Source organism: Eretmochelys imbricata, chromosome 1 (genome assembly GCF_965152235.1).
Source record: "Eretmochelys imbricata isolate rEreImb1 chromosome 1, rEreImb1.hap1, whole genome shotgun sequence".
Classification (NCBI taxonomy): domain Eukaryota; kingdom Metazoa; phylum Chordata; order Testudines; family Cheloniidae; genus Eretmochelys; species Eretmochelys imbricata.
Window position 1 is genome coordinate 297,298,303 of NC_135572.1, and position 26,132 is coordinate 297,324,434.

Sequence of the window (26,132 nt, forward strand, 5' to 3'; positions counted from 1 at the left end):
ACAGTGGACGAGAAGCTGGATATGAGCCAGCAGTGTGCCCTTGTTGCCAAGAAGGCCAATGGCATTTTGGGATGTATAAGTAGGGGCATAGCGAGCAGATCGAGGGATGTGATCGTCCCCCTCTATTCGACATTGGTGAGGCCTCATCTGGAGTACTGTGTCCAGTTTTGGGCCCCACACTACAAGAAGGATGTGGATAAATTGGAGAGAGTCCAGCGAAGGGCAACAAAAATGATTAGGGGTCTGGAACACATGAGTTATGAGGAGAGGCTGAGGGAACTGGGATTGTTTAGTCTGCAGAAGAGAAGAATGAGGGGGGATTTGATAGCTGCTTTCAACTACCTGAGAGGTAGTTCCAGAGAGGATGGTTCTAGACTATTCTCAGTGGTGGAAGAGGACAGGACAAGGAGTAATGGTCTCAAGTTGCAGTGGGGGAGGTTTAGGTTGGATATTAGGAAAAACTTTTTCACTAGGAGGGTGGTGAAACACTGGAATGCGTTGCCTAGGGAGGTGGTGGAATCTCCTTCCTTAGAAGTTTTTAAGGTCAGGCTTGACAAAGCCCTGGCTGGGATGATTTAATTGGGGATGGGTCCTGCTTTTGAGCAGGGGGCTGGACTAGATGACCTCCTGAGGTCCCTTCCAACCCTGATATTCTATGATTCTGTGATTCTATGATAAGCCCTGGAAGCAGCATCAAAAAAAAAAAAAAAAAAAAAAAGGGAGCTGCTCACCCACAGTTACAACTGTCGGCTCACTTCACCAAACTGCAGCCAGCCTCCCCAGGAGCCTGCTATCCTGCAGCCTTTCCCTCAGGATTACCACTGCTAACAGCTATAGCCCCCAACCCCTTCCCCTGCCTTGACTCTCTGGAGACAGCAGCTGAAAAATCCTTCAATTTGGCCAAGTAGGGCCAATGCCTCTGGAAGGGGAAATCGTGCCAACTCTGACTGCCATAGAGACAATCACTCCCTGTGTCTGCTCCGGGCCTTTCTTGCATAAGCTGGTGGTCTTCCTGCAGACTCTGTCTCCATACTACACAGTTCAGGCTTGTTACACCTGTATAAATATCAACACTGTTGGCCATTTCATTTTGAATTGTTTCAGTAGAAACATCCAGCTACTGTTCTTATTCTATACTCCTGAACTGTCCTCTGTGCCTTCCTGTGTGCCAAAAGCTCCAAATGTCGGCTACCCAGCTGCCAAAATTCTGATTTCCCCCGACACTTCCCACATTCCAGTTATGTGTCATCAATAGAAAGTTCTGCAATAGTAAAATAAACAATTCAATAGCGGGGTATGGTATTGTATTACGAATTGTATTATCCATTTTCATATTTAATTAAATAGAAACATCCTTTTTTGAGTCTACCTGAAGCAGTTGCAGAATTTCCAGTTGGTGGCACCAGAGTGAACATCAGCTAGGGGGCCTTGTTGCAGGTTTACTCCAGCTAGCTGCAAAAGGCAAAGGACCTTGATTGCAGCTATGGCTCTTGCAAAATTCCAAATATCACAACCTACTGTGCCTCAAGTTTGTTTTGGAAGAATCACTGTAAATGGTATAGAACTGTGTTTCTGAACGACCAGTCTCTGGACCAGTGCCAGTCCTTGAGATCCCCCTGAAGTGTAGGAAGGCAGCAAGCCAGGCCCTGGTATCAAAAAGGTTGAGGAACACTAGTATAGAAGATAAATTAATCTCCATTCCCATGCCGTTCTTGGCCCCTCTACTGAGACTGTTAATATAGGTGATAATGTAAATTGCGACTTTGATTTTTGAGATGTGGACACTTGTCCACTAAGAAGGGGACCAAAACCATCAACCCATTTGACACTGGCACTGAATAGTTTGGTATTTTACATAGAGAACTATAGCATAAATGTTGTATTTAATGTCCTTATTCACAACAAAATTAAAAACATATTTAGTTCACATAGATTCTATAATTTAGTCCATGTGACTTGTCCCACACGTCCTATGCATAATTACTATTTAGTTACATTACAATAGTGCCCAGAGGTTCTGATTAGAATTAAGGGCTCAGTATGGTAAGTCCTCAGTAAATGGGGCTCCATCATTCAAGCTGTTGAGTAGAACTGGGCAGAGGATGGAAATTCCATTTTGCAAAGAATTTTGAGACTTTTGAAATTTGGCTTCCTTTTGAATCAGAAAGAACCCACACATTTCAAAATTCTCTGCAAAAGAATTCTGAAAATGTCTGTGTTTCAGATCAATCAAAACATTTTGTTTAGATTTTGAATTTTTTTATGCTATAATACATAATAGAAGAGAATTTAAAAGATTGAAAATGACAAATTGTTTCAAAACAAAATTGAAAGATTATGGTGAAATGGGATGTCCTGACATTGTTGAAACTTCTTTTATCTTTTCTCCAAAGCCTCTTGATTTTGACATAACTGCATTTTCCAATGGAAAAACTTTAGTGGAACCATTTTCCATTCAGCTCTAGTGCTGAATACTCTGGTCCCAGTCCAGTGAAGCACTTAAGCATGTGCTTAACTTTAATCACTTGAGTAGTCCTATTGAAAGTGGCCTACCTCTGTTCCTAGTGAAGTCAACAGGAGTGTTACCCCTGACTCAAATTTAGGCCACTGCTGAGTGCTTTTAAATATGCCACCCTCAAATCAGAAGACTCCTCCTTAATTAAGTGAGGGACAGCAATTACTTTATTAGCCACCAAACTTTACTTACAAAGCAGGAAGCAAAGAACAAGATCAGCTGTGCACCTGAAAGGCAATATCAGGTAAAAGCAGCGGGATCCAAATTAAGCATCTCAGTCCAGGGTTGTGCCTGCTGTAAACTCTTTTCATGCCTCCTCTCTTCCTACGACACTGATCAAGGGGACCTGGCAACCAGTCACCTCCTGGGTTACCATAACCCCAGCTGGATGTAGTGTTGTTCAAATCTTTCAGACATCCCAAGGTGGTCATCAAAGAGATCAAAGAGCACAGCTAGTAACCTCCAGGGCAGTCTCATTCCAACACTACTATACTGAGGAACTCAGGCCTGGTCTACACCTAAAACTTGGGTCAACCTAACTACATCGTTCAGGGGTGAAAGATTCACATCCCTGAAAGGTGTAGTTAAGCTGACCTAAACCCTGATAAGAATTCTTCCATTGACCTAGCTACTGCTTCTTGAGAGGGGTGGATTTACTACAGCAACAGAGAAACCCCTTCTGTAGCTGTAAGAAGTGTCTACACTACAGCAGTGTTGCTGCAGCTGTGGCTCATGGAGTGTAGACGTACCCTCAGGTAACCAAAGGACTCTGCAATGGAGCAAGGCAATCTCTACACTAATATTAGTCACATCTTAATCCCAGTGGAATTCAAATACACAGTAAACATACCCATTCAGGTCTCGTACAGCCAGTATAGGTCAAGTGTATATGGACCCACTCTCTCTATAGATAGACAGAAACATACAGAGCGTACTCTATAGAATGGAAATATCCTTGGTAGACACTGTCTGATTTTATTAATACCTACAGAGAGAAATCTGGTTACTGTATCCCTTATTCAGAGGTTATAAAGGTATGGCTTTTGGTTCTGATCCTATCAGTTTTAATAATTAGTTAGGTAAATTTCTAGGAATTGATGTACTATACAGCAATCTGGGGTACTCAAAATGACACCAGCCATTGGCAAATACTAAGAAAACCATTGAAGTGATAGTGACAGAGAAATGAATCTCACTTTATAACATCTCTGGGATGGATGCCTTTTTTAGCATCTCTTGAACTGTTTAATAAAGAAAATTTTACTCCTTCACTTAATTTTTAATTCCTTTTCAGGTATAAAATTGCCTGCATTTTTCTGGCGCTATAAAAAAAAAGTGTTTTTTAATTAAAAACACTCTTGTTCCTGTGCCCTAAAATATAATGGAAAAGCATATTGGTAGTAAAATCTGAAAAATGATGAATAGCTGTAGTTTTGTAGCTGCATCAGAACCAGAGATTTTAGAAATTAAATTGGCATGCTTCTTAGGAAATCCATCAAAGTTTAATTGCTTATATCATTTTTATGATTAATTTTTTTATTGATTTCCATAAAGAAACAAAATACAGAAAGATGAATGACTTACAGCTTGTAGGTCTTCAAATCCCACTCTCTTCACAATAGAATTATGGAATTTCACAATTTTACTACTTGCCAAAGCTGCAATGCCAGACAATACTCTATAGACATAACACAATGGGGTGAGAAGTAGGAGAAGATATATATGGACAGGGAGAGGAGGGCTTAGGTGGAATGGAAGTCTGGCACTCTCTGAGCCATCTCAACATTTTTATCCAAATGTATCTAGAAACAGAGTCCAAATTTCTTCAAATGAATGTAATTGTTCTCTAAGGTAATAACCTATTCTTCCTTTGGCTGCTAACTCGGAAAGATCTGAATACCACTGCTCTATTCTGGTCATAAACTTACTGTTCCACTTTTGTAAAATAAAAAAATCCACTTGGGGATCATTGCAATCCTCAAGAACCAAAGTCATTGTGACGGTGTGTGATAGAGCCTTCAATGGGCTCTTTCCCTGGGCAACTTCCTACTAAAGTCTCATTCGTTTGGGGCGTGGCCCCTCTAGTCCAGTTACTCTGCAGTTGGGGCTTATCTGCAGGCTCCCCTGTGCAAGGGGAAGGCTTACTTGTCTCCAGTGGCTGCATTGTCTGGCAGGTTGGTGCTCCGTCCCTTTAGGCAGGCAAACAGTGAGCTCCTGCCTCCTCGCCAGTCAGCGCCTGACTGAGCCATGCTCTCTTCATGGCATGCAGCCAGCAGAGAGGGACATGGTCAGTGACTAGGGTGAAGTGTATGCCCACAAGATAATAATGGAGCAACTCCATAGCCCATTTTACCGGCAAGGGTTCTTTCTTGATTACAGAGTAGGCTTTCTCCCTCAGAACAGCTTTCTGCTAATGTATAGGATGGAATGTTCATTGTCTCCCCCTACCTGGGACAGAACAGTTCTTAGGCCGATGTCCGAGGTGTCCGTCTGTAACAAGAACTCCTTGGTAAAGTCAGGGCTATACAATTTGGGTTCCTGACAGAGCTGGGCTTTCAGAGTTTGAAAAACCTCCTCACAGGCTCTGGTCCACTGGATCCTTTTAGGACTCTCATTCTTGAGGAGATCAGAAAGGAGGGCCGCAATGGACGAGAACCCTGGGATAAAGTGGTGGTAGTAACCAGCCAGTCCTAGAAACTGGTGTACTTGCTTTTTTGAGGAAGGAGGAGGGCACAGCTGGAGGGCCTGGACTTTGCTAAACAGGGGTCGGACTGTGCTCTTTCCCAACGTGTACCCGGGGTAGGTGGTCTCATCCTTCCTGAGGTGACATTTAGCAGGGTTTGCCATCAGGCCGGCCTCCTTGAGGGACTATAGCACTGTGGTCACATGTTCTAAATGGTTCTGTCAGTCGCGACTATAAACCACCACGTCCTCTAGGTAGGCAGCTGCATACTGGCTATGCGGGTGGAGAATGTGGTCCATTAGTTGCTGAAATGTGGCAGGGGCCCCATGCAAACTGAAGGGCATGGTGTGGAACTGGAAAAACCCGAAGGGGGTGGAGAAAGCTGTCTTTTCCCTGGACTCGGGTGTAAGGGGGATCTGCCAATATCCCTTTGTTAAGTCCAGAGTGGTGATGTACTCTGCCTTTCCTAGCTGGTCAAGCAGCTCATCCATATGTGGCATCAGGTATGCATCAAACTTTGATATGGCGTTGACCTTGCAGACGTCAATGCAAAGCAGGTACTTCCATTGGGCTTAGGGACCAGTACCACAGGGCTTTTCCAGTCACTGAAAGACTCCTCAGTCACCCCTAACACTAGCATTGACAGGAGTTCCTGTTTCATGGTCTCTCAGTTTCTGGGGAAGGGACCAAGGGTTTTCTCTGACCTTAACTCCTGGTACCATCTGAATATGATGGGTTATCAGGTGAGTCTGCCCTGGTCGGGTCAAAAGAATGGAAGAGAAGGCAGTGATTACTTGCTGTGCCTGACTTCTCTGTTCTGGGGCAAAGTTGTCCCCAATCTTGACCACTCCTGCAATTGAAGCCTCCCCAAGCGGGCTTAGTTCAGGCTGTGGTAGGTAGGGAGCTATTAGTAAGCCTTCCTGGGCTTTCCACTATTTTAAAAGGTTCACATGGTAGATTTGTTGTACCATACATTTGTCGGGTTGCTTGATTTCATAGTTCACCAATTCCCACATGTCAGATCACCCCTATCAGCGGGCTAGGAGCTTTGACTCTGAGCTGGGCAGCAACAACAGAATCCTACCACCAGGCTGAAACTCCCAAAAGCAGGTCCGTTTATTGTAGGCAGCTTGTTAGGTTTCTTGGGCATGTAAGAGGTTCTCCCTGGCAAATGAGCCTACAGCCTCAAGTTTCTCCTGCAGGCTCAAGACATACTATACCACACTGGTGGCTTGGGATGGTTGCCCCTCCCACGTTTCTCAAATGAGGTCCAAAAATCCCTTAGGGATGCCTCCCATATAAAACCTCAAATGGTGAGAAGCCAGTGGAAAACTGGGGAACCTCCCGGACCGCGAACAGGAGAGGAGGGAGTAGCTGGTCCCAATGTCGGACATCCACCAGGACAAATCTTCGGAGCTTATAGGGTTCTGTTAAAGCGTTCTACCAGGCTGTCTGTTTGGGGGTGGTATACAGCTGTTTGTAGAGTCTTGATTTTTAGTAAACGGCAGAATTGCTTGATCGTCTGGTACATAAAGTTTGTTCCTTGATCTATCAAGATTTCCCAGGGCACCGTGACTTGGGCAAAGGTATTCATAAGTTCCATTGCCACCCTTTTGGCATTCAGAGAACATAAGAGCACGGCTCCAGAATACCGGGCCACATAGTCCACTATAATGAGAATGAACCAGTATCCGGTAGCACTCCTCTCCAGAGGGCTGACTATGTCAACTCCAATCCGCTCAAAGCAGATAAGCCCATAAGCAGGAGAGGGATCAAAGGGGTTTTCTCAGCTGGCCAAGGTGCAGTGAGCTGGCACTCTGGGCAGGAGGCACAGAAATCCACCACCTCTCTGTAGATCCCTGGCCAAAAGAACCAGGCCAGAATCCGAGCTAATGTCTTTTCCCTCTCAAGGTGCCCAGCGGCGGGTTGCATAAACTCCTTCTGTTAGAGGCCGAGCTCCAAGAGCGAATGTCGAATCTCTTCGGTCTGCAGGTCTTTCTCTAAGCAGTATAGATGGTCACCCTGAATCTCAAAATGTGGGAACTGTCCCACTTGATGGGGTTCAACGGTCGCCTCATTTACCACCGCCAGCTGGGCATATGCTCGACTCAGTGTGTCGTCAGCCTATTGCTCTCCCACAAAGTCCAGCAGGAGAGTCAGAATCTCCAATTCAGGTCTGAGGGTGGGCTCCCCTTCCAGCTGGGAGGGGGCCTGATCTGGCTGGATTGGAACTGAAGACCAGGATGTCCCTTCACCAGGGTCTGTAACCTCCTGCACACTTGCAAGGCTTGCCACTTCAGGTCGTCCTGTGGCTGGAGGTAGGGCCCCCTGGCCATCGGAAGGGATTCCCACCAGCTTGGTTAACAATTCTCCAAAGTAGCTCCAGTCCCTGCCTAAAATAACTGGGTAGGCAAGCATCAGGGCAAGACTGACCATCAGGGGATCTTCCTGTCTCCCCACCTTTAAAGTCACTTCTGTGCGGGGGTAGGCCCTCACGTTTCCATGCATATAGCATAACATGACGGTGCCCTGAACTGGGCCTGGATTAGGAACAACTGCACTTTGTACAAGGGTCTGGGCACTCCCCAAATCTACCAGCCCCATCACTTCTCTCCCATTTACCTTTAGCAGGATGGTCAGTTTGGCTGGGTCCCCTTGGCACGCTCGTGTCCACAGAGTGCAGATCTTCCAAAAGCTACATTCCATATAAGGACAGTCTCTGGACCAGTGCCCAGAATGGCCACACATGAAACACCGACCCTGATCTTGGGTGATGCGTGGAGTTTCCTGTCTGGGTACTTGGTTGTTCTGGTCCCCACAGGCCTCCCCAAGTCCCGGGCCAGGGAAGGCTCCTTGATGTGCCTTTGGTGGGCCCATGGTGTCTCGAACTGGAGTATGAGTAAATGGTACTAGGTCTCTGGGGTCTCTAGCGCCTCTTTGCCCTCGAGCCCTCTGCGGCTCCGGTACGGGGTGGGGTGGCATGTCTATATTCCTTAAGGATCCGGGGTCCACAGGTGGTTCCATCCTTTGACAGCACAGGGCTCTTGGTCCCAGATGATCCCTGGGGGAGGGTGACATCACAGGAGACTTGGCAGTTAGGTAATTCTCAGTGAGCTGGATGGCATCCGTCATGGTTTCAGGATGGTGCCGCAACACACATTCTCTTCCCCCAGGGGGCAGGATCTGGACAAACTGCTCCAGCAGGACCAACTGCACTCCCATCTTCTCTTCAGGTTTGAGCCATCTCCAACATGAGTCCTGCAGCTTCTGGGCAACCACGTGTGGTCGGGCTCCTGGTGGGCAGTGTTCCCTCTAATTTTTTCCACCCATCTGCAGAATCATCTCCATATTGGTGCACATAACAAAATTCATGTGGTGGGTTGGGGCTGAGGGGTTTGGAGTGTGGGAGGGGACTCTGGGCAAAGGCAGGGTGCGGGGGGTGAGGGCTCCGGCTGGGGAATGCAGGCTCTGGGGTGGGGTCGGGGATGAGGGGATTGGAGTTAGGGAGGGGCTCAGGGCTGGAGCAGAGGGTTTGGGTGTGGGGGTGCAGGCTTTGGGGTGGGGCAGGGGGTGTGGCTTCTGGGTGTGGGAGGGGGCTCAGTGTTAGGGCAGAGGGTTTGGGTGTGGGGGGGTGAGGGCTCTGACTAGGGGTGCACATTCCGGGGTGGGGTCAGGGATGACGGGATTGCGGTGTGGGTGGGGGCTCAGGGCTGGAGCAGAGGGTTGGGGTGTGGGGGTGCAGGCTTTGGGGTGGGGCAGGGGGTGTGGGTTCTCGGGTGCTGGAGGGGGCTCAGGGCTATGGCAGAGGGTTTGGGTGTGGGGGGGTGACGGCTCTGGCTAGGGGTGCATGCTCTGGGGTGGGGCTGGGGATGAGGGGTTTGGGGTGCTGACTGCCCCAGGGCTACAGCAGGGAGAGAGGACTCCCCACAGTTCTCTCTCCCCACAGTAGCACCTGGGCTGGTGTGGAGCGGCACCTCTCGCAGCTCCAGCCGGGCTGGGCCCAACTGGTCCAGGGGAAGGTCTCCCCTCCCCAGCAGCTCCAGAGGGGCCAGGCCGGGGGACCTGTGCAGCCCTAAATAGCCTGCTGCGTGGCTGTGCAGCTTACAGGGAGCCTAGCCGATGGGTACTGCTCCCCCCGGAAGTGTCGATGAAACGTCTCCTCAGAGATCTCTAGGGTGTCAAGGATGACTGCCTTAACTTGGGGCGGTGACGGGGGGTGGGCGGTGACGGGGTCTAAAGCACGATATGTGGTCTGTGGTACCCCGATTAAATACAGGGCCAACACTGCAGCCCATTGGTCTCGGGGCCACCGGGCTACCATGGCCACCTGCTCAAAACTTTCTAAAAAAGCCTCAGGATCATCATCAGGCCCCATCGTGGCAAGTCTGATGGGGCAGAGTTAGTCAACTCTGCTGGAGCACTGGGTTGCAAAATGGAGGCCACTTGCTGAACCAGCTGCTGCTGCCGGGCTGCCAATTTGCGAACTAATTGTTGCTGCTACGTCACCATCCGCTGCAGAAGCTGCTTCTGTTGCTCTTTATGGTAGGCGTTATGTTTGGTCATCCACTTCAGCAGCTGTTCCATCTCCATTCATGGTTTTTTTCCTTTTGTTATTTTGGGCTCTCCCTCTCTTTTTTAAAAAAATTCCCTTCAGCAGGGACTAGGGCGTTGTCCACATTCTCCACCACTTGTGATAGAGCCTTCAAGGGGCTCTTTCGCTGGGCTACTTCCTATTAAAATCTCATTAGTTTGGGGCATGGCCCCTCTAGTCTAGTTACCACACAGTTGAGGCTTATCTGCAGGCTCCCCTGAGCAAGAGGAAGGCTTACTTGTCTCCAGTGGCTGCATTGGCTGGCAGGTTGCTGCTCCATCCCTTCAGGCAGGCAAACTGGGAACTCCTGCCTCCTCGCCAGTCAGTACCTGACTGAGCCAGGCTCCCTTCTTTTTCCCCCCCTCCAGGCATGGCATTGGCTGCACGGATAGCAGGTAGCAGGGCGGGGCTGGCTGAATCTACCAGTTTTCTTTAACCCCTGCTGTGCGAGGCAGCAGTTTCTCTGCTCCTTCACACGGTGTTAAACCCAGCTTAGTAGGTAAATAGGAAAGAATTTTGGATTGAGGTTTGGCTGCTAAAGCTGAGCACTATTTTAACTCTTGTGTCCACCTTTTTCCACAGATGCCTGCCTGTTGGACAGTCCCATAGCATATGCATCAGAGTTCCTTTTTCTTTGGTACAGGGCCAACAAACATCAGAGGATAAAGGCCTTTTATTTTGTGCAACCTCAGTGGTGTCCAATGCATTTTGAATAAAATCTCTTGCTGTATCAAGCATAACCTCAGATGCACAGAAGCATTGTTAATATTACATAATATGCTCTGCCACTGGGATTCTTTAAAGGGCTTTGATAAATCCCATCCCATGCTTTCACAGAGAACGCCAGACAAATGGAGTTCCTCTTCCTTAACAAAGTAGACATCGTGGACATGGGCCTGAAGAGTTTATGAAATATTTCTAAGGTCCCAGTAGTTCTGGGGCTTCTAACAGGGAATCTGGGGAATTCAGACCAAATCGCTAAATTAGCAAGGGTCTAAGGCAGGGGTCGGCAATCTATGGCACGAGGGCCAAAGACGGCACGCGAGCCAATTTTTAATGGCATGCTGCTGCCTGCCAGGTTCCGGCCGCCAGCCCCACTCAGCCAGCTGACGAACCCAGGCCGGGACCCCGGCAGGCAGTAGCGTGCCATTAAAATTCCTGCCCGCCTCGGCCTGCTCTTCTCCGCCCCCCAGCGGGGACAGGGTGAAGAAGCTTGGTCCTGCCGGCTGCTGCTGCAGGGCAAGCAAGCTTCCCTCTCCCCCACCTCTTCCCCCAGCATGCTGGGTTCCTGCCCCTCCTCCTCTCCCTCCCTGCCTCGGATCAGCTGATGGCCCTTGCAAGGGAGCACGCTTGCTGCTCCGGGGAGGAGGCGGAGAAGAGGTGGGGACGGGGCCTTGGGGAAGGGGGTGGAATCAGGGCATATCCCCTCCAGCCCCCTGCCGTGAGCCGCTCTGGGCAGGGGGCTGGGAGCAACCCCAGGACCCTAGCCCACACCCTCAGCCCTCTGCCCTGACCCCTGCACCCCCCTCACACACCCCCAGCCCTCTGCCCGGACCCCTGCACCTTCCACACACCCCAGCCTCCTGCCCTGACCCCTGCACCCCCCACGACCCCAGCCCTGACTCCAGCACCCCCCCAAACCCCCTGCCCCCCCACACCCCATGCCCTGACTCTTGCATCACCCACATTCCCACCTGCACCCCTTGCACCAAATGGGAGCTTCCCAGGTAAATGCTCCACACCCAAACCTCCTGCCCCAACCCTAAGCCCCCTCCCTCATTCTAGCTCCTGGCCAGACCCTACACCCCAACCCCCAGCCTGCTCCTTCATCCCCAGCCCTGTGCTCAGTGCACTCCCACCCTCAGCTCAGTGCAGAGAGAGAGGAAGAGAATGGGCTAGAACCAGGGAGAAGGTAGGTACCCACTCTATGTGGGCAGGGCCGGGATCCCAGACCGGCAGCGGGCTGAGCAGGGCCGGCAGCCGGGACCCTGGCTGGCAGGAGCCGGTGGACAGAACCCCAGACTGGCAGCGGGCTGAGTGGCAGCGGGCTGAGCCGCTCAGCCCACTGCTGGTCTGCGGTCCCGGCCTCCAGCCCTGCTCAGCCCGCTGCCAGTCTGAGGTTCTGGCTGCTGGCCCCTTGCCAGCCAGGGTCCCGGCCGCAGGCCCCGCTCAGCCCGCTGCCGACCTAGGTGAACGGAATCCCAGGCCGGCAGCGGGCTGAGCAGGCCAGCGGCGTAAGATCAGCATTTTAATTTAATTTTAAATGAAGCTTCTTAAACATTTTGAAAACCTTGTTTACGTTACATAGGACAATAGTTTAGTTATATAAAATATAGACTTATAGAGAGAGACCTTCTAAAATCATTAAAATGTATTACATTATTTATATAATGTATTATATAAAATGTATTCGCACGCGAAACCTTAAAGTGAATAAATGAAGACTTGGCATACCGCTTCTGAAAGGTTGCCGACCCCTGGTCTAAGGGCATGTCCAGTGCTTAAATTCAGCTGGAGCTGTCTGGAGCAGAACTCTGGTAAATATTTTCAACTGCCCTGCAGTTTTCATGATGTTGGGGGGGAAGGGGATAATAGAGGAGCTCTGGGAAATACTCTATGAGAATTTAAGCCCTAGGCATGTCTATCTATATTGCCCTGTAGTTCAGACCTTCTGGGTGTGAATAGCAGTGTGCACCAAAGAGCTGAGCTGTAACTCCCCCATGTGGGCACTGAGGTATGAACATAAAGGTTCTGAGTTCACAGTAATTACCTAAACTTCAGGGCTGCATAGACATGCCTTCAGTTTTATGTACTGCCACTTCACTGACAGCTGCAGGTCAGAATATTACTTTAGCGTTAGAAAGGGCCAAAGTGCTCATCACTGACTAATTAAGAAATCCATATGATCCCCCTGCTCAGCCAGTGCTCCAAATTATAGGTTTGTTCTCAATCTGCAAGTCTGGATTGCCCCAAATAGATGCTCTTGCATGATGGCAAGGATGAAATTGATACCTCTTTGCTAGGATAGCCCAGACCCTTCATGCAGCCGACTTGTTTTTCTCCACTGGAGAAAAAGAGAAACTGAGTGGACCCGCAGGGAAAATTGGCTACATTAATACACATTCAATTTCCACCCATGTGTGTATAAAGGTATTAGAATGCTGGATATGGTTTGATATCTCTGACATGATGAGAACATCATAACAATTTTGTAGGTCTGGGATCCCCTTGGGGATTTGGAGTCTTTTAAATGATATTATTATATTTTCTAAAATGGAGGGATTATACAGCTAGACTGCTTGGAATGTAGAGGAGCCTAGGCAGAATATTGATTTTTATTGAGATAACCCTTCCCCACAGGCTCAGGGAGAGAGGATGCCACACATTGTATTGCTATTTGAGAGAGTACAGCATCTGAGTTTATCTTCAGTCTGCCTATATCCTTAACAGATTAGTTAATAGAACTCATCATAGATGTAGGCTGTTGCGAGTGCTGTGCTGCCTCCTGAATTATAATTGCTTACTTTAGCAAATTCATATGACACCTACAATATTCTATAGAAAGCTTGTCTCCCTAAAGCCAACAGTTCTTGCTCCACACTTGTTGAAAGATATTTACAGGGTTATCTGTTGGAATTAAGTCCTATTTAATCGCTGAAGGAGTGATCCATAAAGTACCAGGTCTCATGTTTTAACAAGTTTTAAGGGGGATAATTAGATTCTTGCTGGAGAAGCGTAACTGGTATAGTGCTTAGAACTATGCCAGAACAGAAACACTGAATTGGCATCTATTCACTGTCTTTTTGGACAGTGCCATGTAACATATATCAACAGATGGAAGAACTGACAAAACTTATATTAGCACCCCCACCAAATGAATGTACCCACAATTTGTAACACTGGTAAGCAACTTAGTTGTGCTGTTACATCCTGGGCTGCTCTTGGGTGCTGTAGCTAAGGGCACTTTTTTCACCTGCATGTGGTGAGAATTGGGTTGTTTTTTTTGTTTTTTGTTTTGCTTTTTATGTGTACTTTACCACAATTTTCCACATCTTTGTCGTCTCAAGACAGTAGATCAGTGGTTCTCAACCAGGGGTATGCAGAGGTCTTTCAAGGGGTACATCAACTCATCTAGATATTTGCCTTGTTTTACAACAGGCTACGTAGAAAGCACTAGTGAAGTCAGTACCAACTAAAATTTCATACAGGCAATGACTTGTTTATACTGCTCTGTATACTATACACTGAAATGTAAGTACAGTATTTATATTCTAATTGACTGATTTTATAATATATGGTAAAAATAAGAAAGTGAGCAATTTTTCAGTAATAGTGTGCTCTGACACTTGTATTTTTATGTCTGATTTTGTAAGCAAGTAGTTTTTAAGTGATGTAAATCTTGGGGTACGCAAGACAAATCAGCCTCCTGAAAGGGGTACAGTAGTCTGGAAAGGTTAAGAGCCACTGCTGCAGATTACTGTAAGGCACTCAATACCTTGAGACTACTGAGAAACTTAAACTAGTGCAGTATGCAGCTATCTGCTCACTAATCGAACTTTCATGTTGGGAGCACATTATACCACTGTTTTAGGATCTGCAGTGGCTTTCAGTAAGTTTCTTGGTGCAATTCACAATGTTGGTGTTAAGCTATAGAAGACTCAAAAGATCTCTGTGACCTGGTTATGTGGGGGATTGTGGAGGGGTGCTGCTCTAACTTGTGCCAGCTGGCCCCTCCTTCTGGTTCCCCCAGAAACACTTACTGTCCCCCAATATAGTCAAATAATGGCTGTGTATGTATCACCATGCTGATTGTGGAAAAGATTCCTGAAAAACCACAGCCATGGAAGGGTTATTCTTTAGCTGTCTGATTTGGCGTTTAAAGAAAAACGAAGGCTGCTTTTTGCATGAACACCTTCTTCAAAGAATGCTATTGGCACTGGGTTCAGGGAAGACAGATTTTCAGCTTTCCAGGCCAAAGGAGTAGGATGGTAACATAGCTGTGTACAAGGAAAATAAACAGAAAAAAATGGAACTTCTGGGGCTGATGTCTAGCTGGGGTCAGACACAAAAATGAGAAGCCATGCTCAGACGCCAGTGGGCTACTGTCACCATTGTTAAAAAAAAACAGTATGAAAAGTTCCTGCTGCTAAAGAGAATATAACCATCCTCCAGAAACCCCCAATAAAAATGATTTTTGTTTTGTTTTGTCATGATTTGATGTGTTTGTTATCCTTCACTAAACTTTTGGAAGAAGATTCAGTCCTCAGCCTGTAGAGGGCCTCCTTGCACTGAGAGCTTTTGTTATTACAAAATCCTGTTAAAATGGTAGGTGCAAAAGAAGGGGAGAGGAATACTATCCATGCTTCGGTTATTTTACAAAATCCTTGGATGTCAATGGTCATAATTTGTGAAAATTAAGATTAAATATTTTAAAAACATATAGAGTAGTTTTAAAGCAGGCCAACATTAAAATTATGGTAAACTATAATGCTGCATTTAGTTTATTCACCTTTATTCTGAAAGCATCTTCAAGCAAAAATGTAAAACCATGGAAAATTCAGAGTAAGAGTACATCTATTAGTTTCTGTTTTTAAAAACCAAATATACTTGTATGGGTAATTCTGAGATGTAATAAATAGTATACTGAATATATTCTGACAAATTTAAAAGACATTCAGTCAAAATTACAGAAATGAGGTAGGAAATATACATTGGAACTACGATACTGGATTAGAGCAGTGGTCTTTCTATTCCAGGATCAAATGTGTCACAAATGATGAAAGAAATACCATAGTAGGCACTTATGGGATAATCTTCCCCCAGAGAAAGTTTCCTCCTAGTCTCCTATAAATTACAGGTTGGTTGCCATTCTAAAGCAAAACTCTTTAAAAAAATTACTATTATTAATCCAGCTATCAATATACATATTGCACACATAAAGACAAATGAATACAATGTCTTTTTTTTTGCACAGAGTATTTGCACCAGCTGATACACAATATGTCATTCTTGTAAAGCTCGGTCTTGATGCACATCTGATTTGTCATTGCTTTCCATGCTATTAAGAACTGAGTTTTGAAAGTATGTTTAATCATAATTATAAACCTGGCTGGAAAATAGTATTTTCCAAGAATATTTTTGATAATATTTTTTAAAAATTATATCTGGAAACCATTTTTTTTTTTACAACAAACAACCCTTCCCTTTCCCCCAAAGGTCAGTTTCTAGCTCTTGAAAACCAAAATGTTTGGCTTTCAGCTTTTCATTAAAAAACCCACAACAAAACAAAAACATTAGGGAAAAAAGTATTCTGTGAAAAATTGGTTTAAAAAGTCTGTTTTTCATTTAAAAACATTTTAATAGAAATTTTTGACCTGCTGTATTTAGTTTGTCTGTTAGTTAAGCTATGATTTCTATGTAAATTGCAACATTACTTTGATATTTTCAAAAAGCATCCATTACACTATATCATTTGTCCAAGTTGCAAGATAGAGCTTGATTGCTCCTTAGTGGTATTTGTCCCAGATTCACCAATGCATCCGTATGCCAAAGCAAAGAAAACCCTGTAATGCTTGTACTCACAAGTCACTAGCTTGTGTAGTTAGAAGGCTGCTATAGCAAGCTGGCACTTTGCCTTTGTTGGGTTCAGGGAAAGGTTCACAGGAGCACACGGCTCTGCTGAAGGCCCACGTGCCACTGGCGCTGCCCAATTGCACACACATGTCATTCGGTTCCCATTTCTCCAATACTAAACCTAAATTTAGTGTACTGTCAATGTGAATTTAGAAAATTCCTTATTGCAAGGAGTCATGATTTTTCAGAATTGCCTATTTTAATTATATTTATCTTATTAACAAGGGACTTTTAAGTACTACTGCAATGCAAATTATAATAATTTGATAATATATAGCATCATAAATGCACACCACACTTTCCAGGTGCATGAGACAAAATGCCTGCCCTAAATTCCTTATGACCAAAGGCACTAATAATGGGCATGTGCAGAACCCCACTGACTTTAAAGGGGGTAGGCACTGTAGGAGGTAGCAGTGCAAATTGGCTTCCAGGGTACAGGTTGAGTAAAGCCACAATCAAATGCATGCAGAGTAGGTGTCAGTTGGTAAAGCAAAGGGCTGCTGGTATCAGAGGACTGATTATTTAAAATATTTGTAAACTGCATCATTCTTTGTCTTTAGCCCGCAGAGCAAAGTCCTCTTGAAGGAAGGGCTAGGTAGGGCACGTGCTACTGTACTTTGCTAAAAAAGGGGTTACGGAAACAAAGTGGTGGGGAAACTTCAACGTCAGATGAAACTACATGGTGCACTGTTGGTAAATACGATTTGGGTAAGGCTGAGCCACAAGCCAGGAGGCAGCCTGGGCTGCAGCAGCTTCTGTGTGTACAGGACCTTTCACTAACCCCAGCCACCTCACCCAGTGTCCACTCACTCACTACAAGTCCCGGGAGCCAGAGGGACTGGGAGCCTTGCACAAAGACACAGGGTTAAATGGTGTGTCCTAGAACACACACTGAATGAACACTGGGCAGTGTGTACCTCAACACTGACCCCAGCAGCATACCACCATGTGCTAAGAAAGGGCAACTCCCTCCACCACACACCTCGCTGTACAGAGATCATTAAGCCGTGTTTCCAACACACCTGCTCAGGGGTGTTGGAACAATTTGTATAGTGTGGGTGCTGAGAGCCATTCAACCAAACTCTTGTACAGGTGTTCCAGCCCCTATGCGCCTGCTCCATTACCCCCTGTACTCATCCCCACCCTGTGTCCCCTCCACACCCCACCCACTCCATTACTCCCTGTACTCACCCCACCATGTCCCCTGCACACTCCACCCTGCTCCATTATTCCCTGTACTCACTCTCCACCTGCTCCATTACCCCCTGTACTCACCCTTGCCCCGAGTCTTCAATACACCCCATCCTGTTCTGTTACCCCCTGTGCTCACCCTGCCCCGTGTCTCACACACCCCTCCTGCTCCATTATCCCCCCGGTACTCACCCCCAGCCTGTGTCCTCAATACACACACACCCCACCTGCTCCATCACCCCCTGTGCTCACCCCCACCCACTGTCCCCCACACACCCCTCCTGCTCCATCACCCACTGTGCTCACCCCCACCCACTGTCCCCCACACACCCCTCCTGCTGCATCACCCCCTGTGCTCACCCCCACCCACTGTCCCCCACACACACCTCCTGCTCCATCACCCCCTGTGCTCACCCCCACCCACTGTCCCCCCCACACCCCTCCTGCTCCATCACCCCCTGTCCCCCCCACACCCCTCCTGCTCCATCACCCACTGTGCTCACCCCCACCCACTGTCCCCCACACACCCCTCCTGCTGCATCACCCCCTGTGCTCACCCCCACCCACTGTCCACCACACACCCCTCCTGTTCCATCACCCACTGTGCTCACCCCCACCCACTGTCCCCCACACACTCCTCCTGCTGCATCACCCCCTGTGCTCACCCCCACCCACTGTCCCCCACACACCCCACCTGCTCCATCACCCCCTGTGCTCACCCCCACCCACTGTCCCCCACACACTCCTCCTGCTGCATCACCCCCTGTGCTCACCCCCACCCACTGTCCCCCACACACCCCACCTGCTCCATCACCCCCTGTGCTCACCCCCACCCACTGTCCACCACACACCCCTCCTGCTGCATCACCCCCTGTGCTCACCCCCACCCACTGTCCCCCACACACCCCTCCTGCTCCATCACCCTCTGTGCTCACCCCCACCCACTGTCCCCCCACACCCCTCCTGCTGCATCACCCCCTGTGCTCACCCCCACCCACTGTCCCCCCCACACCCCTCCTGCTGCATCACCCCCTGTGCTCACCCCCACCCACTGTCCCCCCCACACCCCTCCTGCTCCATCACCCCCTGTGCTCACCCCCACCCACTGTCCACCACACACCCCTCCTGTTCCATCACCCCCTGTGCTCACCCCCACCCACTGTCCCCCCCACACCCCTCCTGCTCCATCACCCCCTGTCCCCCCCACACCCCTCCTGCTCCATCACCCCCTGTGCTCACCCCCACCCACTGTCCCCCCCACACCCCTCCTGCTGCATCACCCCCTGTGCTCACCCCCACCCACTGTCCACCACACACCCCTCCTGCTCCATTACCTTTATACTCACCCCAGGCCCAGCACTCAATACACCCACCCCTCCATTAGCCCCTCTACTCACCCCACCCAGGTATCTACCTGCCACTGACCCCCCACCTAAGTCTCCCTGGACCCCCAGTTTTTCCCCCCCCCCACCTGCGCCTCCATCCCCAGATCCTCCCCCACCCGCTCCACGCCGGCACCCAGCTCCTTCCCCACGTCTCCCCTCACCTCCCTGCCGAGCACCGGGAAGCGAGGGCGAGCAAGGGCGGGACCCGGCGGGCTCCTCCGGCCCCCTCTGGCGGAGCCGCGCGGCCAGCCCGGCCTCGCTTCCCTGCTCCCGGCGCCTCCTAGCGGGGCTCCGCGGCAGCGCTGGGTGCCGGTGCCTTGCCCCAGGCACGTCCCCCCGCAGCCGCGCTCAGCCCGACTCCCAGCCCCGCTCGCGGCTGCCAGCGGGCGAGCCCACCCCCCGCGGCCGGCCAGGCAGCCCGCCCGGCGCTGCCGGAGCCAGTCGGCGCGGAGACCCGCGGCGTGTGCGCGCGGGCCAGGGCGAGGGCCAGGGCACGGCAGCGCGAGGCAGCGCCCGGCGCCTTTCGGAGCGGCAGCGGCAGCGGCAGCGGCAGCATGGCCGGTCCGAGCGCCCTCTGCTCGGCGCTCGGGCTCTGCAGCATCCTGAGCCTCTGGGCTCTGCCGGCGCGGGCAGCGCAGCGGCAAGAGGACACTCTCTACATGTGGATTGATGCTCATCAAGCCAGAGTCCTGATAGGTAAGTTGGGGCTCTGCGCCCCTCGCATGAGCACCGGCTCTTTGCTCCAGTCAGTGGCTCCCTGGAGGTGCTTCAGCAACGTGTTTTCCAGCCCCGTGAAATCGCCCTGCTTAGAGGCTTCAGTGAGTGAGCTGTAGCTCACCAAAGCTTATGCTCAAATAAATGGGTTAGTCTCTAAGGTGCCACAAGTCCTCCTTTTCTTTTTGCGCATACAGACTAACACGGCTGCTACTCTGAAACTTCTCCAAGCAGATTGTTAACCTATGCTAGTGGGGCTCCTGCTGCAAGGCGTCGCCCTCCAGCAAGATGCACTTGAGCTCTGTGGTTTATCCGTGAACACCGAAGTGCCAGTGGAAACTTTAGGTGGTTCAAACAGTATTGAAAGGGAAAGTTTATCCCAGGATAAGGGAAAGTTTATCCCAGTGGTTAGTCTTCCCAAGAAGTAGGTGATAGCGAGAATAAACATTCTCTACAGTAAATGGTTTTCATCATACATGAGAATCCTGCTTCATTTCCCTCTCTTTCTAGTCTGTATATTTTTGTTTTACAGGCTTTGAAGAGGATATTCTGATTGTTTCAGAGGGGAAAATGGCCCCATTCACTCATGATTTCAGAAAAGCCCAGCAGAGGATGCCAGCTATTCCAGTCAATATCCACTCTATGAATTTTACCTGGCAAGCAACAGGAAGGGTAGGTACAGACTGAGCTTGGAAGAAGAAAAAAAACCCCTCTTGAAATATGTTCAGCAGAGGCAAATATTTAGTTTTTAGAATATTTTAGGAAACTATTTCTGATATGTGCCAAAAAGACAGTAAAGAATGAACCCTTGATTTTGAATCACCTGTTATAGGAATTATTTATCTAGCATGGAAAATGTATCGTGTTTAAAAAAAAAAAGTCAGAATGAAACACTGTCCCTAACCCAAAGAGTTTATAATTTAATTCAGACAACATAAAACATGGGGTAACATGGAAGGGCTGTGGACACATTATTGATGTGGAAATTATCATAAGGAAAATTCTTGGAAGAAGTAAATTTTAAAATGGGATTTTAAGAAGGAGGGTATGCTTTCTTTGCTGATAAACTAAGGATAAAAGAACCAACAAGATGAGCATGGTTAGACAACACAAGCTCATGAGGAAGACATTAGCTAGCCTTAAATGAAATTTTACAGCCCAACAGTCCATAATGTGGATACAATTTTGTTATTTTATTTTTTTAAAAAGCATAAGGTTTTAGCATATGGAGCTCCACTATGACTCATTTATTAAACACACACACGCTGTTTCAATATGCATAGTTGTGTTAAAATGGGAGCTGTGTTGCCTAGATCTATTTCTACAAAGTATAATGGCAAAACTATGCAACGTTGCAATCTATTGAGCCCACAATTCTCTATCACATTTTTTTTACTGAAAAGATAAGAAGGTATGACATACTTTCATGCACAATTTGAAAGACTGATAAATATGTAAAATTTGCATAACACTGCATCGTGTTGATCTAAGGTTATCATGGATACGGAAACATATTCAGCTTAACAGAAAAGAATTCTAAATAAAACAACTTTTTTTTAAAAAAAAGCAGTCTATGCATTTTATACGAGAGAATACTCAGTAAAAAATCATGTACTTTTCAAAATATTCAGTGAATATTTTGGTTATAGTTTGGTCAACTTTATAACTATGCGAGTTTTCAATTGGTTAGAAACATTTTTTTGCAAAATGATCATTTATGATTCAGGAAATCTCTTACAGCAGCTGTCATACCCTTCTATCTATGTTAGGTACTTATATTGCCCCATTACCATAGTATCTGAATGCTTTGTGCTCTTTAATATATTCATCTTCACAACACTCCTGTGAGGTAGGGAAGTGCTTTCATCCCCATTTTACAGAGGAGGACTGAGGCACAGAGAAGCAAAGTCACTTGTATGGGGACTGAGGTCACAGGAGTTCTGTTTGTATCTATAGTTATATAGAAAACAAAAGTTATACCACAGAGTGCTATTTAAGTAACTAGATGTAGTTAACATGTCCTAGGACACACATGATTGTACTGCTGTCCATGGGGGACAAATGTCTTACTGGGTAGTGGGACTGAAACATTAGAGAGAACCCAAGTCCTTTTCCCTGTCCTCTTTTTTCTTTTCTGCTCTAAGTCCCCTCTTCTGCAACCCAGTGACCAGTTTGTTGGAAGCTGTGATTGTAACATTTGAAATGCATGGCACTGCTCACGTGCTTAAAGTTAAGCATGTGTTTAACATCTCTACTGGATTGGGGTCAGAGTATTCACCACCTTGCAGGATCAAATCCCATTTGAACTGTGACAAAGCTACTCAATAAATCATTCCTATTCCTCTTTAATTTATTACTGAAATCATATTAGTTAAAACTGCCTTGACATGCTTAAATATTTTAAAATTAAAAAAATAATTAATCTACACTTTCAATGGCTGTACATCTACACAGAAATGCTATTTGAATATCTCCCATGTCAAAATCAGATCAGAACTATAGAAGGAGTTTAATTTCTACGGAAACCGGTTGGCATAGTTGATTATTACATACTTCAGGTAAAAAAATTAAGATGAATGGAAGGATTTAGTTAAGCATAAGACATAGCAATTATTTAAGGAGAAAAATGTTGATGTTTTAAAAACACAAACCTTAATTCTGGAATTTTTAAGGTAAGGTAAAACAAAAATGATTGGAAAAAATAATATATGGAGCTAAAGTACTATAAAAAACCTTAACTCTGCCTCACTCCTGTTTCTAAAGAAGTGTTAGCTTTCAGTCATGAGTCAAATAAATGCTAAAAATAACATAGGCTATTCATTTGGTGGAAAACATATAATCCTGTTTAGTAACCACTTACAACTAACTGCCCCTATCCACCTCCATCCTGTGCATACAGAGTATGTATATCTGAGCTGTTTGTTTCAAGTGCTGTGGATATTTAAACATGATGTATCAGTGCAGATTAGGTGAGGAGTTCTAACTCATAGGCCAGACAGAGGTGACTATGATGACTTTAAGCCAGCTTCATGTCTTCCCAATCCTGGGCTGTTCCAGGGGCTGGCGAGGCCCCTGGTATAACTGCCTGGGGAGCGTGTCTAAGTTCTGGCAGCCTCTCTGGATTGCCCTCTGGTTCTGCAGTGCTCCCTGGAATCTCCACAGTAGTGTGTGTTGTGGCCCATCCCCAACATGCCCTTCCTGTCCCAGTAGGTTCTTGGAGGCCAGCCTTACATCTGTCGTCCACAGTTTCTGTGCTAAGGATATCTTCCCCTGGTGGGAACCAGGGCTTTTTGACAATCTCTATATACTGTTTTTACCTGGTGTAAAGGGGTTGGAGCCAGAATAAGATTGCCCTAGATCTTGACGGTCCATAATCAAAGCAACGATATTAATTAGCACTGTATTGCATCTAGCACACTGGGGTCCTGGTCCATGACTAGGGTTCTTAGGCGCTATGGTAAAACAAATAAATAAGAATAATAATTTTGAAATAACATGTACATGCACCTAATTTAACTTAATGGCAATGCTAAAAGGACAAAATTAAAGTTGTTTGTGGTAACAGAACTCCATTTTTCCAACATTTGAAAAAAGTTTTTACTTTAAATTCACATTTTCAAATGTTTTCTTTTTATTTTAAATGTGAGTGCTTTTACAAATGTCCCTTGCACACTCCACGTAAGTACTTTGTGTTTGAAACCTTTACTCAGCCTTAGTTTTTGTCTGAGAATTTCCTTAGCTTTTTGATAACACTGGCAAGAAAAAAAATACCAGTACTCTTGCTATTCAGAAAAATGTATTAACCATAAATAGTAGACTGCCTCTTATCTAATAGCTGTTAATTAGCACATCATGGTCCTCTACTTGCCAGAACTGCAGCTACATGTATTCCATGATGTGTCTTTGGACTTCTCGTGGTCCTTATACCCAGATGGTTTTGCCTCAGAGCTATGCAGGAGGTCTTGGGGAGTTCCAGAGTTCCTGGGACATATGAACTACACAGTACCATATGCATGGTTTCTAATATGTGCTAGTCCCCCTGCAGATCTAGCAGATCTTAGAAACCATACATACACTATTGTGCAGCTCCTATGTCCCAGGAGCTTCAACTGTTTGAGCCAATTCTCTGCTACCATGCAGCTTGCATTCCAATTTACACCTATGCAATGTGGGTGTAAAACACTAATGCATTAGAATGGAAGTGTTTTATGTCTACTTTGCACAGCTGTAATGATGACACAAGGTGCAGGGCAGTGGAGAATCTGCCCTGGAGTCTGGAAACCCCTCATAGTCCTGCATGGCTGGGTAGGTCAGCTTCCCGTCAGACCTTAATTACTTATTGAAATGAACAATAAATTGGTTATTGGTTTACACAATAAATTGTGTAAATTGGTTTAGAAGTGATGAACAAAGATACTAAATGTAAATGCCCTAGTTATAATATTGTGATCTTTGCAGTTGGACATTTCTGTTATTTCTATATGGGGAAAAAAATCTCTTTGATGTAGGAACTGTTAAAGCTATTTTCATTAATAAATGAAAAATGTTTGTTTCTTTTAATTCTTGAGCAACTCACTGGAAATAAGGGACTTCAAAAATTATGGCAAATTTTGTGGGAGGGAGAACTAAATTAAGAGTCTGATACTTGAAGGTTGTAAGTACCCTCAATACCCAGTGAGGTCAAGAGGAGCCACAGGTACTAAGCTGCTCAGTCCATCGAAGGATAGGGACCTTATTTATTAAAATTCCACCCAGTATTACCTATGCTGTGTAAACTTCATAACAGCTGTAGTTTTATGTGTAGAAAAATTGTACTTCAGAATGTTGTACAGATGTTCTGTGTTTAAAAAAAAAAAAAGTTCCCACTGGATAATATTATACATTGCATACATCTGTGTAACCACTAGAAGTCACTGGTGTTGCTTCATTTTTATATCCTGCAGATTTTTGCAAAACAAGGTATAAGTGACTTGTGGGTCTATTCTCTTCTCGATGTTGGGGGATGTGTGTGCTGAGCCTTCCTAATTTGGAGAAAAATAGTCCCGAGTGTGCTAACTTATGCTGCAACATGTTTTAGTTTGCCCACTTGAGGAAAGTCCTAGAGCATGCAGTTGGTAATAGCACTTCAGCAGTATTTAGCAATATATGAGGGGGATACAGGCTCCAAACCTTCAAACACGTATGCATATGCTTAACTCTACTAATGGGTGTAGTCCCCCTGATTTCAGCGGGACTGCTTTGGTAGTAAAATTAAGCATAGATGTGAGTGTTTGCAGGATCAGAATCAACATAAAGCAAAGGCTTTGTCAGTGAATGGGCGGTAAGTAGTGGATCATAAAAACAAAATAAGTGTCTGATTAATTCAGTGGGCAGAAGAAGAGTCAAGATCAAAAACAAGTTGGGTTTTTTTGCTCCAACAGTTACCAGTAACTGTGAATGTTGCAGCAGCAGTGTCCAGTCTGTATGGCGAGTTGGGGAGCATGTCACTCTATGATGTTTTTCAACATACCTTCTGTTTTGCAAAAGGAGGGTTAGGAAAGGAGATAAAATTACAACTCAGAGAGGCTGATTCTGATCTCATCGACATGGGGGTAAATCCAAAAATAACTGAACCCACTTCATTGGAATTACTTTATATTTATACTTGTGTGACTGAGATCAGAATCTGGCTCAGAATGAAGGAATAAGAAAACATGTGACTATGTTAAAAGATTTAGGTGCTTCCTCCCTCCCTCAGGAAGGTGAATAGATTCCTTTTTATATACTATTATTGGCATAATGGGAGAAACACATTTAAATATTACAAAACCACTGATAAAATAAAGGAAAAACAAAAGATGGTGGATTTCAGTTCAAATAGTATTTCAGAGGAATCACTGAACATACATAGACACCTCATTTGTACATAGCAATTACAGCAGCAATTTTTATTATTTCTAAAATGACCTAAGGTGTACAGGTCACATTTTTTTCTAATGCAGTTATGACTGTTTTGGAAGTTATGATAAATGCGGTTGCAAAACTTTGGACTCTTGGGATTTACAGTAGTACCTTCACTGTGGTTTCATGTCAGCAAACAGAGGAAATATCTTGTTTTCTGACCTCTGTACCACAATTTCAATGTGAAATGTGAATATGTTTACATACTGTGGGCATGATTTTTAAAAAGGGGGGTTTTGTATCAAAAGCACAGCTCCAAACCTTTAATATTTAGATTCTATTCTGCTGTGGTATTTTGCATCTTGGTGTTGTAGACATGCCACCAGGGATCAAAGAGTAATACTATAGAGATCCCACTTCATTTAGTAAAGCATGCATGTGCCAGCCATCTGTTCTATCTGCTGATAGAAAACAGCAGTAAGTCTCTCAAAGTTTAGCTAAAAAAAAAAAAAGGGCTTTATTGCTCAGTAGAAATGA

At 46.2% G+C, this 26,132-nt stretch overlaps 1 protein-coding gene across 1 annotated transcript in view; it reads left to right on the plus strand.

The window, feature by feature from the left end:
- The first annotated feature begins 19,555 nt into the window (after positions 1–19,555).
- The window catches only part of WIF1 (Wnt inhibitory factor 1), a 53,676-nt gene continuing 47,099 nt past the window's right edge, over positions 19,556–26,132 (plus strand). Inside the window, exons 1-2 of the mRNA XM_077807752.1 lie at positions 19,556–19,697; positions 20,248–20,387. Of these exons, the coding sequence (XP_077663878.1) occupies positions 19,556–19,697; positions 20,248–20,387 (282 nt within the window). The remainder of the gene's footprint in view (positions 19,698–20,247; positions 20,388–26,132) is intronic.